This window comes from Saccostrea cucullata, unplaced genomic scaffold, assembly GCF_032062105.1.
Source record: "Saccostrea cucullata isolate Sc308-1 unplaced genomic scaffold, CSIRO_AGI_Scuc_v1 ctg730, whole genome shotgun sequence".
Classification (NCBI taxonomy): Eukaryota; Metazoa; Mollusca; class Bivalvia; order Ostreida; family Ostreidae; genus Saccostrea; species Saccostrea cuccullata.
This window is the reverse complement of record NW_026924322.1, coordinates 120,610-139,855: the sequence shown is the minus strand read 5'-3', so window position 1 is coordinate 139,855 and position 19,246 is coordinate 120,610. Positions and strand designations below refer to the sequence as shown.

The 19,246-nt window shown below is 34.0% G+C and overlaps 1 protein-coding gene across 1 annotated transcript in view; it reads right to left on the bottom strand.

Annotated features, from left to right (window-relative positions):
- Nucleotides 1-18,131, bottom strand: part of LOC134266210 (tyrosine-protein phosphatase non-receptor type 4-like) — a 74,726-nt gene extending 56,595 nt beyond the window's left edge. Inside the window, exons 1-6 of the mRNA XM_062748440.1 lie at nt 17,970-18,131; nt 4,338-4,489; nt 3,722-3,934; nt 3,386-3,425; nt 910-985; nt 338-435 (exon numbers count right to left, since the gene is read on the bottom strand). Of these exons, the coding sequence (XP_062604424.1) occupies nt 338-435; nt 910-985; nt 3,386-3,425; nt 3,722-3,934; nt 4,338-4,489; nt 17,970-18,102 (712 nt within the window). The 5' untranslated portion in view covers nt 18,103-18,131. The remainder of the gene's footprint in view (nt 1-337; nt 436-909; nt 986-3,385; nt 3,426-3,721; nt 3,935-4,337; nt 4,490-17,969) is intronic.
- Between the last annotated feature and the right edge of the window lie 1,115 nt (nt 18,132-19,246).

The window sequence follows — 19,246 nt, the reverse complement described above, 5'->3', positions numbered from 1 at the left end:
TGCAAAACCGGCAAAAAGACCATGACATTTGAAAAATGTTGTTTTAATTGAAATGTCAGCTTTGCTCAAATTATCTCCTTATGATTAATAAAACAAAATTTAAGACCAGGGGCCCGTTTTACAAAAAAACTTACGACCAAAACTGAATTTTGTGAATAACTTTCTTATTTACGTTACATTAAAAAGAAAATGATTTTAATCATTTTAAAAGGTACGGGTAAGTAGAAAGATATTTTTATGCTGGCAATTTTGAATTTGCAAAAAATTTAACAATCAGCTGAAGTTTTTGGTTTTAGGCGCAAGTTCTTTTGTAAAAGCCCTGAGTTGTCTCTCTTACATTGTATGGCAAAACTGGCCAGTAGGGCAGAAGTACTGGGCGGCGTGACTAGTCTACCTTCTAAGATGTCTCTCTTCACTTGTAGGAAGAAGTGATACCTGAAAAATGGGCCACAAAAATCAATAGTCTCGAAGTCTTTTAATCTGAAATTCCTCAGACTCTGACCTTTACTTTAATATTACGACTTGTGCAGGGGGAAGTTATAGACCTGTGAAATAAAGTTGTAAAAGGTAGGCAGAGTTTGCGACACCAGCTGGTGTCACTGAATTCCCAATTTTCAATATGGCCTCCACTCCGACTCCACTCTCATAATATGTGTGGGGGATAGAGTTAGGGAAATCTCAGATTAGTAGTCACTGAATGTCAATAAAAATTCTTACAATGAAAGATAATTTACCAAGTACATCACATGCAACTGAGAAATTTCAAAAAAAATTTAATACAGCATTCAAAATATCCATCCGATATTAATAATTTTATCATCATTAATTTTATGTTCTAGTATTTTACCTTTACCCTATTATAATCAACTATCCAGAAGAAAATAAACATTTTGTCAGCCCCTCCCATACCTTGTATATTCCTCTTCTAGTTTACTAGGATCAGAGACATAAAATTTCACTCTAAAATAAAACTCATATGGAGGACCTGCAATATATAAAGGGTAAACAACATCAAATTTACATCCAAATAAAATTCAATTTTTATAAAATGTCTCATTTTAAGGTAGTCTGGTCCTCAGGTTTATGAAATTCAGAAATACTTATAAAAGTATCTCTGAATCCACAAAGTTATGTAAATTTATCCACAGTATTTCTTTCAAGTTAAAAATTAAAGTTAATCATATTCTATAGGAAAAACTGTCAAATCTCCAATATTTTTGCAGAAAAAGCGAATTGGAATATCAGCAATGCATTTTCTAATTGCAAATTGATCATTAAATATATTTTAGGTTAAAAAACAATAGGTACCCAGGCATTCAGAGAAATTGTCAAGATTTTTATACTTATTGGGTATTTTTTGTCTTCTATTTCCGTCATGTATTCCATAATGCATAGTGTTAAAGGCTTTTGCTACCATTGCAAGACACCACAAACCATTTCTTATTTCATATCATGCTAATAAGCATTGGTAAAAAAAAAAAAATTTATTTCTCTAAAGATTAATTTCTTTCCTTTTAAATTGTGTCAAATATAGACTTCCAACAAGAGGCCCATGGGCCACATCGCTCACCTGAAAATCTTTTGTCATATTGTTCTTTACCAGATGTCCCCCTTGTAATACATATTGTGGCCCCGCCCTACCCCCGGGGGTCATGATTTGAACAATTTAGAATCTACACTATCCCAGGGTGCTTCCACATCAGTTTCAGCTTTTCTGGCCCAGTGGTTCTTGAGAAGAAGATTTTCAAAGATTTTTCCTATATATTTCTATGTAAAACTTTGATATCCCATTGTGGCCCCGCCCTACCCTCGGAGGTCATGATTTGAACAATTTAATCTCACTAAAACCAGTTTCAGCTTTTCTGGCCCAGTTGTTCTTGAGAAGAAGATTTTCAAAGATTTTTCCTATATATTTCTATGTATATGACCCATTGTGGCCCCGCCCTACCCCCGGGGGTCATGATTTGAACAATTTAGAATCTACACTATCCCAGGATGCTTCCACATCAGTTTCAGCTTTTCTGGCCCAGTGGTTCTTGAGAAGAAGATTTTCAAAGATTTTTCCTATATATTTCTATGTACTTTGATTCACCATTGTGGCCCCGCCCTACCCCCGGGGGTCATGATTTTTAACAATTTAGAATCTACACGCTTCCAATGAGTTTCAGCTTTTCTTGTTTTTCCTATATATTTCTATGTAAAACTTTGATATCCCATTGCGGCCCCGCCCTACCCTCGGAGGTCATGATTTGAACAATTTAAAATCTACACTACCCAAGGGTGCTTCCACATTAGTTTCAGCTTTTCTGGCCCAGTTGTTCTTGAGAAGAAGATTTTCAAAGATTTTTCCTATATATTTCTATGTAAAACATTGATGCCCCATTGTGGCCCCGCCCTACCCCCGGGGGTCATGATTTGAACAATTTAGAATCTACACTACCCCACAATGCTTCCACATCAATTTCAGCCTTATTGGCCCAGTGGTTCTTGAGAAGAAGATTTTCAAAGATTTTTCGTATATATTTCTATGTAAAACTTTGATTCACCCTTGTGGCCCCGCCCAACCCCCGGGGGTCATGATTTGAACAATTTAGAATCTACACTACCCCAGGGTGCTTCCACATCAGTTTCAGCTTTTCTGGCCCAGTGGTTCTTGAGAAGAAGATTTTCAAAGATTTTTACTATATATTTCTATATAAAAATTTGATTCCCCATTGTGGCCCCGCCCAGTCGGGGGTCATGATTTGAACAATTTAGAATCTACACTAAAATAAGTTTCAGCCTTATTGGCCCAGTGGTTCTTGAGAAGAAGATTTTTTAAACCCCACCCTATTTTTGTCTTTTCTTGAATATTTAAACAATTTAAATTCCTTCACCCAAGGATGCTTTGTAAAAGTTTTGTCAAAATTGGCCCAGTGGTTCTTGGATAATTCGAAAATAAAAAGTTTACAGATTGCCAAAACCAGTGTGATCCTCTTGGGCCTTCGGCTATAGAAATATGCTAATGTAAAATAAAAAATTTCATTTTCAAGCTTTATTTTGATGCATTTTAAATTAGATATTAATTTTTGGAGTTATCCTTCCTGGTTGAGGATCGGATATCCTTAATGTAAACCAATGTAACACTGTTAACAATGTTAAACATTGGCTGTTTGCATTTCTGTGTTTAGTGGATTACTGGATAAATGAAATATTTCTCATCTCTTAAACACATGCCATCCCAATATGAAGGATCTTATAATGCTTGAAATTAAAAAAAAAAAAGGTTAACAGAAATAAAAAATTTCAAAGAACAAATTGTGAAATAAAGACAAAGTAGATCTATAAAATCCTCATGTTAGTAAAGCACATCTTGGCCATTTATTAAGGTCAATTCAGTACCTACCTCTACACTGCTTCTTTATTGTCTTCAATGGATAAAATCTCTGATAGAGTTATACAAAAATCTCCTAAATGATACCAAGAAATGTAGGAATCATATTTAAGTATATGTCATATAAAGTTGAACTTGAGTACCTTGAACACAGATTTCTTACATTTTGAAGTCCAAATCACTAATTCTTTAAGTATTGTAAGTACTATTCACACTTTATTTAGGTCATACCAGTTAGTAACAATATTATCATTAGAAGTCCCATATACACATGGGTAAGTAGCACCACTTTGACCTGTGTTGGTACATGTAGTATATATAAATGCATGTTTATATAATACAACTTACCACTTTTGTTGGTGGTCCTTTACCACTAACCACTTTAGTTGGTGGTACTTTACCACTTACCATTGCGTAGGGTCCAACTGGGAGGTGAGCATGGCTGACCATTCCATCCGGCGCGGGGGAGAGGTCCACAAACTGTAACCCAAAATAATCCTTCTCTACTAGCTCTAAATGACCAAACACCTTGTCTAACAACACCTGAGACTTAGCTTTCTTCTGTAAGAGTAAAACAAGGATTTAACACTAAGAATCGCTGATGAATGTTATGGAGTAAAGGGGAAAAGGTTAAATGCATGTTCAATATATGATCGCCTATCTTTAATCTGAATCCATCTCAGACTTTGTGGTGATTTAGGTGAGGTTGGAACATATGTGTAAGGACTTACTGTTATTCTTGATAATCAATCTACATGTAATGACGTAAATAGCAAATCGTTTTTATAGTGTTAAATTTTTGTATTTTTTCATTAAAAATTTTAATTCATGTACAAGTAATGGTTTAATATATAATTTCATGGTGGGCATGAATTTCTGGGTCTCTTCAATGAAAACAACGAAAATTGAACATCCATGAAAATTATCAATTTTACAGTAATTGACCAATCAGAAGCTTCCTTACATCGACTTCGAAGTCTTGCTGGCTGTCGTCCAGGAAATGGACAATACAGGTGACCATCTTGGGCTGTCTATCCTGCAGATGGGTGGACATTTCTGAGGCTCGGACATTATAGGTTCCACCGGACACAAGCCTCATGGACATACTGTGCAGCTCTAAAAAACAAAACAATATTATCTTCATCAGAGGACACATTACTCTCAAGTTTACTATAATGAACAGTCAATAGGGGATGCTTTACTCCTCCAAGGCACCTGATCCCACCTATGATTTTTTTTTTTGAAGGGGGGGGGGGTTCCATGTTTATCACCAAGTTATTCATAACCAAGTTTAGTTACACTTTTTTTTACTCGTTCAGTTTACTGGTACTCAGTTTACACTCATTCTTCAACCTAGCAGTCATCTCTTCATACAGTAAAACTCGGTTATAGCGAAGTCCTGGGGACCTGTGAATTTAGTTCGCTATATCCGTAATTCGTTATATCCGTATAACAAATTCGTATAAACATTTAAATCGAGTTCGCAACATGAATGTTTTCCTTCAAGTATTACTACTAAATATGTTAGTGAAGCAAATATTACAAAACATACCGTCGATAACTAAGGTTTTATTACGAATTGAATTTTATATACAAATGCTGCAAGAAAATAAAGTCAATTCAATTAGCAAATTTTAAGATCTTTGAAATTTCGTTATAAAAGATGTAAATTTCATTATATTTAACCTCATTGGGACTCAAAATGAGTTCGCTATATCCGTAAATTCGTTATATCAGAGTTCGTTATAGCCGTAAAATTTTACAAAGATTTGTTAAGAATTTTGCCGGGGACCCAGAAAAACTTCGCTATATCCATGAATTCGTTATATCCGCGTTCGTACTAAACGAGTTTTACTGTATTTTCATTTTATTTTTAAACTAATAATATTTCCATAATTATCATGAGATCTGGTGGTAAAAATCATAAAGTTCCATCTGATAATTTGATTGTTTACCTCAGTTATTTGATTTTTTTTTAATTATGGTAAGGAATTCTTATCAATAAAACAAATTCTTGTGTTATCATAAACAATTTCCTTTTAGTTTTATATTGCCTAGAACTGTTATTTCTCCCATTTTTTCCACTCTTAATCTTGTCATTTATTTTATTCTACCCCCCCCCTTCAACGGAATAAAGAGGGTGGGTATGTATCTATGTGAATTAAGTCCCTAATGGCACTATGAAAAAGAAGACAAGCAACATTTTCTTCATCTTTCTCTTCTGTTAGCAATTAGCTTTTTTCCCCAGTCAATTAAATAAAGGTTCATCAAAAAACAACACTGAACAGAGATATACCCTGACATTAGTTTCACCCCTCTCTCTACTTCTGTCAATGACACAAGTATCTGTAACATTGAGCCATTAGGAAATGCCAGTCATTCCTACTCCATATACCACTACAAGAAGCCTTAGCTTAGAGGACTTCATAAGGACACACTAACTACACATCCAGGAAATCAGCTGCTGTTTTTACAATGGCTCCTTGAGTCTTCAAGGATGCTGCCATATGACTTCGCTTTCATTAGTTGAACCCTTTATTTATATGTGCTTACTGCTTATTGCTGGTTATATACTTGCAAGTTGTGGCGCCAAGATTAATATTTCCTTTAATATTGAATCTATATGCAATTATTAAATGAGATTGTAAGAAAATTACATCAATCAAGTCAAGTATCTTGGTATAATGAAAGTGGATCTATTTGAAACCCCAAATTTTACAACTGTTACAATGGATACTGTTGATAAGGGTGAAAGGGGGGGGGGGGGTGTATTAAAAGGCATAAAGAAAGATGAAAATTTGAACATCTATAAAGCAGTAATTGATAGGGTATTTGAGGTGGGACAGGGATAAGCTTTTTGCTAAACAAATGTATTTGTGTTTTAAGGACAATTTTTCCCTTCAGAGCTTAATGCATAAAAAATATCATTTTTCTCTCAAACCAAAATTGCTAGGGCTCTCTAAATCCCCAACCAAATGTATCCTCTGTTGCGCAGTCCAACAATAAAGTGTCAGCGCTGGACATGATAATGTCTTCTGTAAATACAGTCTCCGTAAATTAAGCGATTCCAAAGCATCGTTATATAATGTGTTTCTGTGGCTAATGTAAGAAAATTCAATAGTGTTGTAAAATACACAGAAATCAATGCCAGGATTCTCATCTGCCGGTGCTCTAGTCACTGTAACACATTAATCGCCCATTTTGGTCCCAGCAGCTATTATTTCAGAAAACACCATAATGTCCACTAGACCATTTAGAGCAATCCTCTTGCAACCAAAATACACTGGAAGGCTTCATCAAAATCTCCGAGTGTCTACTAATAGTGAGGTTTGCATGTTTTTGTTTCCCAATACATGCAATGCAATGGTTCCTAATGCAACAGTTTTAAGCAACATATAAAAAATATGAATCTGCCGAGTTCAAATGGGTGAAGGTCCTCAGTCCTAAAATTTTACAAAGCTTGGCTTTAATACTGTATACAAGATTAATTTTGCCCTTTGTCAGATTTTGACTATGTGTATTGGCAAACTAGAGGTACTATAAGCACTGAGTTCACAAAATTATAACCCTACTCCAATTTAATAAAGTTTTAATGTGAAGATTATGTTCTTTACCACAATATGTACTTGTGATACTGTAAAATTTCCGCTGGCTACCCCCCCCCCCCCATTCCCCCAAGTGTAACTTACATACATACAGAATGTAACAGATACATACAGAGGACAACCCTATCACTTTGTACCCCCTCCTTCTTTACTTTTGGATTGTTTTGAATTTGTTGGCTAATATGACAAAGGAAAATGGTGCAAAAATTAAATGGGGCCTAAAATGTTCCTGTATACAGAACATTTTTATCCTTAATAGAAACAGAAAGATTAAATGCAATAAGGAAATGGGCGAATTCCAAGTTCAGATGAACTTAATCAATATGTCATTGGAGAGGCTTATTTTATGACAGCATATCCCAATAATCTTTTGTTACATCATAGAGTCAATTCCAAACAGAAAGGATCGAATTAATATGATATTACTGCTGTTCCAATTTTCTCTGTTCCCTATTACCAGACTGAGAGAAATAAAAGACTGCACAAATCATTTGTACTTGCTTGACAATCTGGTTAATTTTTTTTAAGTTAAGTGATTCAGCAAAGCTAGAAAGATCAACTTTACTTTTAAAATTTATTAAAAAAAAAAAAAAAAACACCCCCTCCACCCCCAAACTGTCCTTCTTTCCTGTGTAATATCACTTATGTAGGGCGACAATTGATTATCATGTTCTTCTCTGACAAAGTGATGTAAGGAAATTTACTGAAACTGCATTTCGTCTGCATGATACTGCAGCATTAGAACCATCGGGATCAACAAAAGATCTATTGATTATCTTCCGACCGTAATAGACTTCCACCTGCACAAGATGTACCTAATTAAAACAAACTACTCCGCAGACACATACTGTTCCTGTGATATTTTGACGGGAAGGATAAATTTTCCCCTGTTTATCACCGACCAAAAAAAACCTTGCAAGGGCCCTTGTCTCACGGATCAGAAAGCTGATTCCGAGCCAGAATAATAATTGGTTCTTAATTAATCAGGCTTAAGCACCTACTACCATACAGCAAGCTAATTTTGATGATTCTCAGTTTGTAGGATTTATCTTAAAACAACACTGTTCATTCACTCCTTCACTTTAAAACAAAACAAAGCTCAAAAAAAAAAAGTCAGAGCAACATTCTTAACAACCAAAAAAAAATGGTTTCTTTACCTCCTGAACTTCAAACCATAAAACAAGTTTCCTGAAAATTGTTTCATGTGTTTACAAAGAATGTTTGTTTGTTGTTTAATGTACCTCTGAAAAATTTTTCACTATTATGGAGACACCACCATTTGCTGGTGGAGAGGTATAAATTTTGTCCCATGCTAGGCATCTAGGACCACTGAGCAGCGTGGGATCTTTTTCGTGCCAACATCTACGGGGACACAGGACCTTCAAGTTTATACGGTCTTGTCCAAATTAGGACCGATCTCTACGTCCCACAGTGGGATTCGAACCTGCAACATAAGGATCGATTCCTTGCTCCATGACTCTATAGCAGATCGAGGCTCTAACCTGACCATGCCATGCAGGCGACTGTTATCCAAGCACTTAAGAGAAAATGTACCCAAAAGCTGAATTGCTACAGAGGAAGAAAACAGAAGTATTTTTTAATAGATAATCTTGTACTATATTGATAAATTTAGCCTTTCAGCTGATATTGGGATACTTTCTTACTAAATCAAGAGTTATAACTTTAATTCCCGAACAAAATGAGGACAGCTAGGCACTGAGCCCCTTCAGATACTACAAGCTTGAATGGTACATTAACCTGTTAACCCCAGTGGAATTTGTTGCATGTGATTTAACATTTCATGTCTAATTATATCAATTTAGATTTAGTTCTATTTTAGTCCATTTATTTAAGAAAATAAATTCTTATATTCACCTGGAAAGATCATGTGCAGGTGAATATAACACTGTATTTTTCTTTTCTCTAGTATTGGGTTTCAGCCAATGAGAAAGCTAGAAATCATAGTAAAACAGAATTTGTAAAATTTGACTGCCTTACATTACACTACAATCATTATAAAAGTGAACCGCACTTTTTGTGTAATTTCCAGTGCTTAAGAGAAGCTACAAGAAACATCTTAGGAGTAATTTCTTCAGAATGAGGGAGGCAATTTAGTTTTGTTCTTTTGATTCTTCTTCATTTGTGTGGTAATAGTATGTTCCTCGTTACAATAAGAGCCGAGATCATTGGTGCCTGTTATGAGAGAAAGAATTAACTACAGAGAAATTCTTCAATCGGCTCAAAAACTGAAGAAAGAAAAAACATTCTGTGCATATCTGATCCCCAGGTGTCAAGAGTAAACAGTTATTGCATGCCCTCAACAATGTAAACATCTACAAAGTTAGCATCATCCTATCTGTACCATCCATCAATGCAAAATATTATGTTCATTTCTCTTCATATTTGACCATGTTTAACATTACAGACTCGGAAAAAAAATAATTTGGTAGCCAATTTTGTAAATATCAGCATTAACTCCATTGAAGACCAACTCAAATGCAATTTTTTGTGGAATAATTTCACATTTAATTTTAATGTCAAACTGGAAATACATGTACTTTGAAATCACTTTTTTTTGGGGAGGGGAGGGAAGGGAGGGAGTATCATTGTTTCCACGGCATTAAGATACCTTTGAATTCATGTGCCCCATAACATGTTTAAATCCAAAATTTTATGTTGATATTTTTTCATCATCCATGAAATCAAATCCTCTCAAAACCAATATTTTTTCCTTAAACCACAAAAGTTTTATACCACAAAAACAAATAATTTTACATTAGTCATTTTGTGATTGTCTATATATCTAAATTCTGTAAATTTACAGAATTTAGATATATAGACAATCACAAATTCATATTTGTAAGCAGTTAGAAGCGAGTACTCAGAATTTTTGTACAAGGACTGTGTACCAATTCAGTGAACTACGACCCAGCTCTCAGACATACCAACTTCTTGTTTCATCTGGAGAATTGCTTCCTGTGAGTGTTCGTACAGATAGTTCAAGCTTCCGGTATCCATCTCTCGTTAACTTCAAATTAATCCTTAGAATTCAAATGTAAACTGAGCCTCCATAGACTGGACAAGATTTCCTTCCGCAACCAGGATAATATATACATGTCTAATTATGGAAGGAAAAAAGCACACGCACCAAGATTAAATCTCATTTAGGAATCCAGCTTCTTTGCTATTGTACATCATATCCCACAATGCAAACACCTACTCATGAAATGATAAGACTTAAATTCCGAGGACACTCGCAGAAATGGCTACTTCAAGGACGATAAATACTAAACAATAAGCCAGATCAAAATTATATGAGCAAGGAGCAATTTCTAGAATTTCATCCTTAATGCAGAATGCACCAAAAAAATGTCCTTCCAATTCCCTCTGTGTGACTCTTCAACTCCATTCAGCTCCATTCCATCTTCATCATGCAAGATTGCATGGCTATGAAACCTCTCTCTCTTTAAAAAAAAAATTGATTTCTCCTGAAAACAAAAAAATAACATCGATGGCTTTGAACTTAGCGCTGGCAGTTGAATGTCCTTGGAAAAGATCCCGACTACACTTAACGACAATTAATTCCTCCAAAACGGAAAGAAAAAAGTAGTCCATCGGAATAAAATGACACTCGGGCTATACTGACCAACACTGGACTTTATATTTTACAGAACAAACATGATGGAGAGGAGCTGTGTGTATACCACTATGTTCATATTTCAGGCTAATGGTACTTTGCGGAACGAAACGAAACGGAACGGAACGGAACCAGTTGTGGGGCACCCTAGGGGGGGGGGGGGGGCGGATGATAAAAATAAATATATTATATATAATAAAAATGAATATAATACGTGACTTCATTACAAATTATTCGGTCATTCTATATCTTAAGAAACCAACCCAAAAAAGTGTCAAGTGTCTGAAGTAGAGGACCATGAAATAAGATTATAAGTCATGAATTATTCTGTCGTTGAGTTTTTGATCTAGCTGCTGTGTCAACTGAAGTGACTCTGTGAATTGTATTGAATGAGAGACGTACACCTATCATTGAAGTAAATATTTATTTATGTTTTGCCTTTCAAAGTTTATTGTCAAAAGATTAAAAAGGATATTGTTCATCTGCAGTCTAATGGTAAAGAGAGTTGTCGCGCTTTGCGAGTATGGTCATTCTCTGGTTCCAATTCGTTTCGCTAAATACAATATCTGTGTGGGTATTAGTATATAGCGAAACGGAACGAAACACGTCAGTTAAGTTGGAATAAGATGATACACATACAAGCATTTTATTGTTATTCATTTCTCTCATCTTTTTAATTATTAAAAATTAAATTCAAGGTGGAAAATTAAATATAAGAGACAAGGATGTTCGAGGAGGAAAGTAATTCATCTATAATATATCCAGCACAATAAAGCATACTTTTTTTACCTTTCAAACTTCTTCAAAAATCTTGCCTTTATATCAGTTATACATGTATTATATATACAAATACAATCGCAGGCCTTGATGTAGAAAAGAAAACGTAAATACCATATCTCTATCTTCAACTAAATCGATATGCAAAATAATTGTAAAATTATTATGTAAAATTATATTTTAAAACGCGTAATTTTTAATTTGCTGTATGCTAAAAAATATGTTTACTACTTTAACCTTGATTTATATCTTAAAACATTCAGTTCTGTGCTAATAAGAAAGAAAACACACAAACGGGTTCCGTTCTGTTTCACAAAATACCAATTTCCACTACAATATTAGTACTTTCCGAAACGGAACGGAACTATAATATCAAGGGTTTTAAAACCCTGTTAATGAACGACCTGAGATAAGTTTTGTGCATTGTAAGGATTTGAATTTAAAAATCATGATCAGCAAGAAAATTAATTTAACAATAATTCTAAAAATTCTTGTTTTCTTTACATACAACCAAAGAAAAAGTTTTGTTTAGTTTTCATTTTCTGTACGTAACTTAAACACCATTTATATTTGAAAAAAAGAGGAAAGAAACAGTATTTCAAAATGATCAAATCTTGTTCCGTTCCGTTCCGCAAATTACCAATATCCATACGGGTATCGGTACTTTGCGGAACGAAACGGAACCACATCTTTTCATTTGAAGAGAAAAAACAAGAAACAACCTAAATCTACTGGAGTATTCAACAGGCAATTTTAAAGCTTTCATAAATCCTGGGTAAATCTAAATATTCCAAAATTAGTGTACCTGAAAGAACAAGTCACTTTTATTAAAGAAAAATATGACATTCATGTAACAACTTTATTCTTCATATATTTATTTCATTGTGTTTCAATTTTGATGAGATTCGTTTAGTTCCACTGAATACTCATTTCTATAGTGACTGACTATGTGAATTATATTGAAAGGGAGACGTACACTGTACATCTATCATTGATGTTAAATATTATTAATGCTTTCATTTCAGTTTATTGTCAAAATATAAAAAGAATATCGTTCATGTGCTGAGTCTAAAGGTAAAGAGAGTTGTCGCGTTTTGACAGTGTGGTTATTCTCTGGTTCCGTTTCGTTCCGCTAAAAACCAATATCCGTGTGGATATTGGTATTTAGCGGAACGGAACGGAACAAGGTACTGAATTCCTGCATATAGGCAAACCCATCAGCCACGCAATACTACATTTATAGGAGCCGACACAGTGCTGTGATTTTTCTTATTTCTCTTTGATTTTGACATCGTTTTGAATAAGTTGTTCTTAACTATATATTTTTTACAGCAGTGTGTTTCGGCGGTTTTGTATCGTATTGGTGTATTAAAAATCTTAATCACTTGTACAGAATTATACAGAAATTAGTATTCAGCGGAACTAAACGAATCTCATCAAAATTGAAACACAATGAAATAAATATATGAAGAATAAAGTTGTTACATGAATGTCATATTTTTCTTTAATAAAATGACTTGTTCTTTCAGGTAAACTAATTTTGGAATATTTAGATTTACCCAGGATTTATGAAAGCTTAAAAATTGCCTATTGAATACTCCAGCAGATTTAGGTTGTTTCTTGTTTTTTCTCTTCAAATGAAAAGATGTGGTTCCGTTTCGTTCCGCAAAGTACCGATACCCGTGTGGATATTGGTAATTTGCGGAACGGAACAAGATTTGATCATTTGATCAAAGAATTATTTGGACTGTCGTCAAATTAATTTTTCTTGCTGAGCATGATTTTAAAATTAGAATCCTTAGATGATACAAAACTTATTTCAAGTCTTTTATTAACAGGGTTTTAAAACCCTTGATATTATAGTTCCGTTCCGTTTCGCAAAGTACTAATAATGTAGTGGATATAGGTATTTTGCGAAACGGAACGGAACCCGTTGTGTGTGTTTCCTTTCTTATTAGCGCAGAACTGAATGTTGTGTAAATACAGCTATTTGTAAGAACCAGGTAGGGGGTGATTCATAACCAGTTCAGATCTTTACAAAATTTTAACTTGTTGCTTCTCAGACCAAGGGAACATAATTGGACAGCAATTTTTTTTTCGCCAACCTTTATTGGCTTGTAAACAATGCACCAGGTAAACGTACATTGAACCAAGCAACAAATTGAAAATATTGTGAAGTTAGCTATTATACTGAACACAGGAACAGAGCTTTTTTTAAAGAAAATATCATAAGTAAATCTTTTTTTCCTGAAAATTACAAACAAAATGATAAATGATTACCACAAAGATAGAATTATACAGGATTAATCAAAGGTCCTGAATTTTAATTTTTCATAAGGCATTTCATAAAGTTCACTTTTTACAACATTTCTTAAAATCCAACATATTTAAGAAGCATGCTCAAAAAAGGGCCCTCATGTTAAAGATATCTGAGAACATATCGGGTCCTATCAATTTTAAATTGCGTGGCTGATGGGTTTTGCCTATATGCACACACTCAGTACCTTGTTCTGTTGCATTCCGCTAAATACCAATATCCACACGGGTATTGGTTTTTAGCGGAACGAAACGGAACCAGAGAATAACCACACTGTCAAAACGCGACAACTCTCTTTACCTTTAGACTCAGCACATGAACGATATTCTTTTTATATTTTGACAATAAACTGAAATGAAAGCATTAATAATATTTTACATCAATGATAGGTGTACAGTGTACGTCGTCCTTTCAATATAATTCACATAGTCAATCATTACAGAAATTAGTATTCAGCGGAACTAAACGAATCTCATCAAAATTGAAACACAATGAAATAAATATATGAAGAATAAAGTTGTTACATGAATGTCATATTTTTCTTTAATAAATTGACTTGTTCTTTCAGGTAAACTAATTTTGGAATATTTAGATTTACCCAGGATTTATGAAAGCTTTAAAATTGCCTGTTGAATACTCCAGCAGATTTAGGTTGTTTTTTATTTTTTCTCTTCAAATAAAAAGCCATTTCGTTCCGCAAAGTACCGATACCCGTGTGGATATTGGTAATTTGCGGAAGGAGCAATTTGATCATTTTGAAATACTGTTTCTTTCCTCTTTTTTTCAAATATAAATGGTGTTTAAGTTACTTACAGAAAATGAAAACTTAACAAAACTTTTTGTTTGATTGTATATAAAGAAAACAAGAATTTTTAGGTCTGTCGTTAAATCAATTTTCTTTCTGTTTTTTTAAATTCAAATCCTTACAATGCACAAAACCTATTTCCGTTTCGGAAAGTACTAATATTGTAGTGGAAATTGGTATTTTGTGAAACAGAACGGAACCCGTTTGTGTGTTTTCTTTCTTATTAGCAAAGAACTGAATGTTTTAAGATATAAATCAAGGTCTCTCTCTTTTAAAAAAATTTTACATAATAATTTTACAATTGTTTTGCATATCGATTTAGTTGAAGATAGAGATATGGTATTTACGTTTTCTTTTCTACATCAAATTGTATTTGTATATATAATACATGTATAACTGAAATAAAGGCAAGATTTTTGAAGAAGTTTGAGAGGTAAAAAAAAGTATGCTTTATTGTGCTGGATATATGATGGATGAATTACTTTCCTCCTCGAACATCCTTGTCTCTTATATATTATTTTCCACCTTGGATTTAATTTTTAATAATTAAAAAGATTAGATGAAATGAATAACAACAAAATGCTTGTATGTGTATCATCTTATTCCAACTTAACTGACGTGTTTCGTTCGTTTCGCTAAATACTAATACCTACACAGATATTGTATTTAGCGGAACGAAAAAAACCAGAGAATAACCATACTGGCAAAGCGCGACAACTCTCTTTACCATTAACTGCAGATGACACACTTTTGACAATAAACTTTGAAAGAAAAACATTAATAAATTTTTACATCAATGATAGGTGTACGTCTCTCATTCAATACAATTTATTCACTTCAGTTGACACAGCAGATATATAATTTATGACTTCAGACACTTCACACTTTTTTGATGATATAAAATGGCAGAGTAATAAATAACGTATTATATTCATTTTTATTATATATAATATATTCATTTTTATTCCCTCGCCCCCCTAGGGTGCCCCACAACTGGTTCCGTTCCGTTCCGCAAAGTACCATTAACCATATTTCACAACTCACATCTTCAGAACCCAAGGACAACATATCAAAGATATACTGCGCAGCATGTAAGCTTGAAGCTTCACAATAATTAAGATAATAATTAAGATAATTCATGTCATGCCTGTTCCTCTTCTTGTTTTGTTTTTCTTTTAATATATGAGATAATCTCGATTTCAAATTGCAATCCTATTAAAGAACCAATGTCAATTCTTTAAACTCCTACACCAAAATAATGAGGTCATGATTTTCAATGACAATGAGGTCATTTTTCCTCTAAAAAATTCATTTGACTTTCTCTTCATTACAAGCAAGCTTACATTATTCCATTCACATACTTACATCATAAAAATAAAATCCCATTTCATCTCGGAATTAAACTCCATTTTTTATAATACAGAATTCAGATGCACAAACTGAACATTCAAAATGAATTGCAATTCCTTAGTGAGTCTTTCTTCACAAAGAATTCAAGATGCACAAAATTTAATATCTGAAATCTTCCACTAACTAAATAACTTTACAGTTCCATACAGCCTTCCTGCCTCTGCTTCAGTGATGGCTCTCTGCAGTTAGTTACCTAGATGCCAGCTAATAGATTCAATTAAAACTCATGCTTTCACACTCAGAACAATTCGACTGAACTTTTTTTTTAACGTAAACAATCTATCTTTCCAGGCAAGAGCATTTTCATATGTTTTTCATTGATTCAATGCTATTAACTTATTGCTCGGCTGTTGCATAATTATTTGGGGGGAAGGATAAATAAAATTAAGAACAAAGTTAAAAGGGGCAATCAAAAGAATGAATAAAAACATTCCATTATTAAAATGTATATTTCATCAATATAATAGTCTGTAATATGCAAATTGCTACTTCAAAATCACAACACGTGTGCATGCCAATGATCGGAAAACCATGAAAGTATGTACACCACCCAAGTCTAGTATGTACACCACCCAAGTCTTCAAAATACCAGAAATATTCAATATTTAAATTTTTCTCCCCAAACCAGCTTATTTTTTATTAATATATAATTATAAACCTTTCTAACGAATGAACAATTCTCAATACATCTCTTTGTAAATATTTTGATATTTCATATATGACCTTGACCTCTGCCCTGTAACCTTTCACCGATATAATATGAATAGAGACCTGGTAAAACATCCTATCATTTTGAATTGGTCTCTAAGCAATGAAAATCATTTAATAAATCTTTATGTTAAGGATTTCAGTCAATGTATTACCCGAAAACATTAAACATCAAATTATTTAGGAGATGCATTTCTATAATGGAATTTTGGAGTCCCAAACACAATGCGACCATTCAAAGTGAAACATTACATCATTTTCAGAATTAATCAAAACACAGAGTTTACATTGTGGCATGTTCTAGATTTAAATGTCAGGGAGTCTGCCATTCGTTACAAATTACAATGACTGTCAGCAACACACCATTATTCAGAAGCCGGCTAAATGCACTTTGTCTGAGGTCTGGGGGTGGCAGTTTCCTTAGAATAAAGTTCAGATGAGAGCTTGGACAGAGACAGAAAATTCTTCAAAAGACTTAACTTTTTGTTAAATCTATACAAAGATAATTGGTTTTGAGTTTATATATTTACGACATTGAAAGAAAGTGTAAGGTGTCCCATTAAGATCATTTGCAAAAGTGTAAAAGCGCGAAAAAATACACTGCATGGTGACAACGCACTAACTTGTTTTTCACAATGCAACATGTGTGTTTTCAATTTGCGCCAGTGCATTGTCACTTGTAAAAGTGTAACAATGCCTTTGTATTACAACATGGGGAGGCAAAACGAGAATGTGCCAGTGCATTGATCACAACACGATGGTTCATTGTTGTATAGCGCCAGTGCATTGTTACTACAGGGTGTAGCTGCTACACTTTTGCACAGGGCCCAGTTGGGACACAATAAAAGTGGTTGGTAGAGGGAAGGGGAATTTCGAGTGATGGGAGAGAAAGGACTAGAGAGGGTGATAGGGGAACTAGAATGGTTTATGAGGGGGGAGGGGGGAATAGAAGTGGTTGGTGAGAGGGGAGGGGGGGACTGTAGAAGTACAGGGGGAATTTAACTGGTAGTAGGGGGAACTAGAGTGGTTGGTAGGGGAATTAGAGTTGTGGGTAGGGGAATGTGAGTGCTTGATAAGTGGAAATGGAACTATACAAGTGGGTGGGGAAGAATGAACTAAAGTGTTGGTAGGGGGACACTAGAGTGATTATAAGGGGAACTAGCTTAAAAGTGTTGGTCCGTCTTATAACGCCAGACGTGTATATTCGCTCAGAAACTAAACTTAGGTACTGGTAAAAATGAAAATATAGTATTGCTTAATCATTATGCATACTGCTGATTTCAAGAAATATTTTCTAAATTCTACATTTCGCTTATCAATAAGTTGCATGGCTTTACCTGGAAATCTCATCGATACTCTCTGGGTGTTCCATCTCACTGTGCGAAGAGATTCTAACTTTTTATCCAAGTGGGCAACAAATCTATCCCATAATTCCCTCCATGATGGTGGGGGAGTGGACCATGTGGCCATAATTTTGGAACGAATCAAGGCTCAATCCAATAAATTAGATAATCGTTCACTTAACCTGTTTTCATCAACCCCACCTTTCAAATGCCATCAACACATATACACTGCAAGATTAGAATAGAAGTAAAGGTTGGAATGCGACTTTTTATTCGGTCAAAAAAAAATTGAAAAACAACATGATCACTCCCTGACTTCCCGTTGTTCACACAGTTTCCTCAGTTCTTTTAATCCAAAGTGTTCATATTTTTTAATGACAAAATACCCACAGCCTCCAAACTGCACTGCAACTTCACTTTTTGATTAAATTCCAATTAGCACGAATATTAACACGTCTCAGGAGATTGAGAGTACAAATATCACATTGCACTGAAAAAAATCTTATGTCTTTTAAAATGAAGTGAAAGTAATCAAGTAAATGTGAAAGTAGCAACCTGCTAATCAACCAAAATTTGGATAAACATGTGATAATAAATCCGTGAACTGCTACAAAACAGTAAAACTATCAGCCATCTGCTTTTGCGCTGTAACCAATTTGGCAGAGTAAAAAACAACTTATCTTCTATAATAAATCTGCAAAAACTCATTAAATTTTCCCAAAACTTTATAGGCATATAAAATATCCAAAAATGAATACAAATACACAAATATAAAAAAATCCAAAATAAAAACGAGAACATCAAAAGTCAGGAACACTGAGTGCAAACTGAAAATAAAATCTGGTTTGAAAGGGAACAGTTCTTGGATGCTACCAAACACTCCCAAAACAAACGTTAATCAATCTATATAATTGTACCCTCACTATGTAATTACTGGATGTCTATATGCTGTGTTGAAAAAAGATGGTATACCTCATCTCACATCATCAAACACACAAACACATCCCAAAATCCACTATCTCCTCCACTTCAAAGACACAGAAGGTTTTCATTAACTTCAGAACAACTTTTTTTTTGACTTATGACTACTGGTACATCTTGCAATTTGTTAGTGTGTACTGCCATATTTATGTTTTTAGAGTCCATGGGTCATACTGCAATGCAGAACATATACCAGAACATATACCATAGAATGATGGGTGATGACAAAATGTGAGGAATTAAGGTATAACTTTTTCATTTTGAATAAATGTTGGGGAAAAAAGATGAGC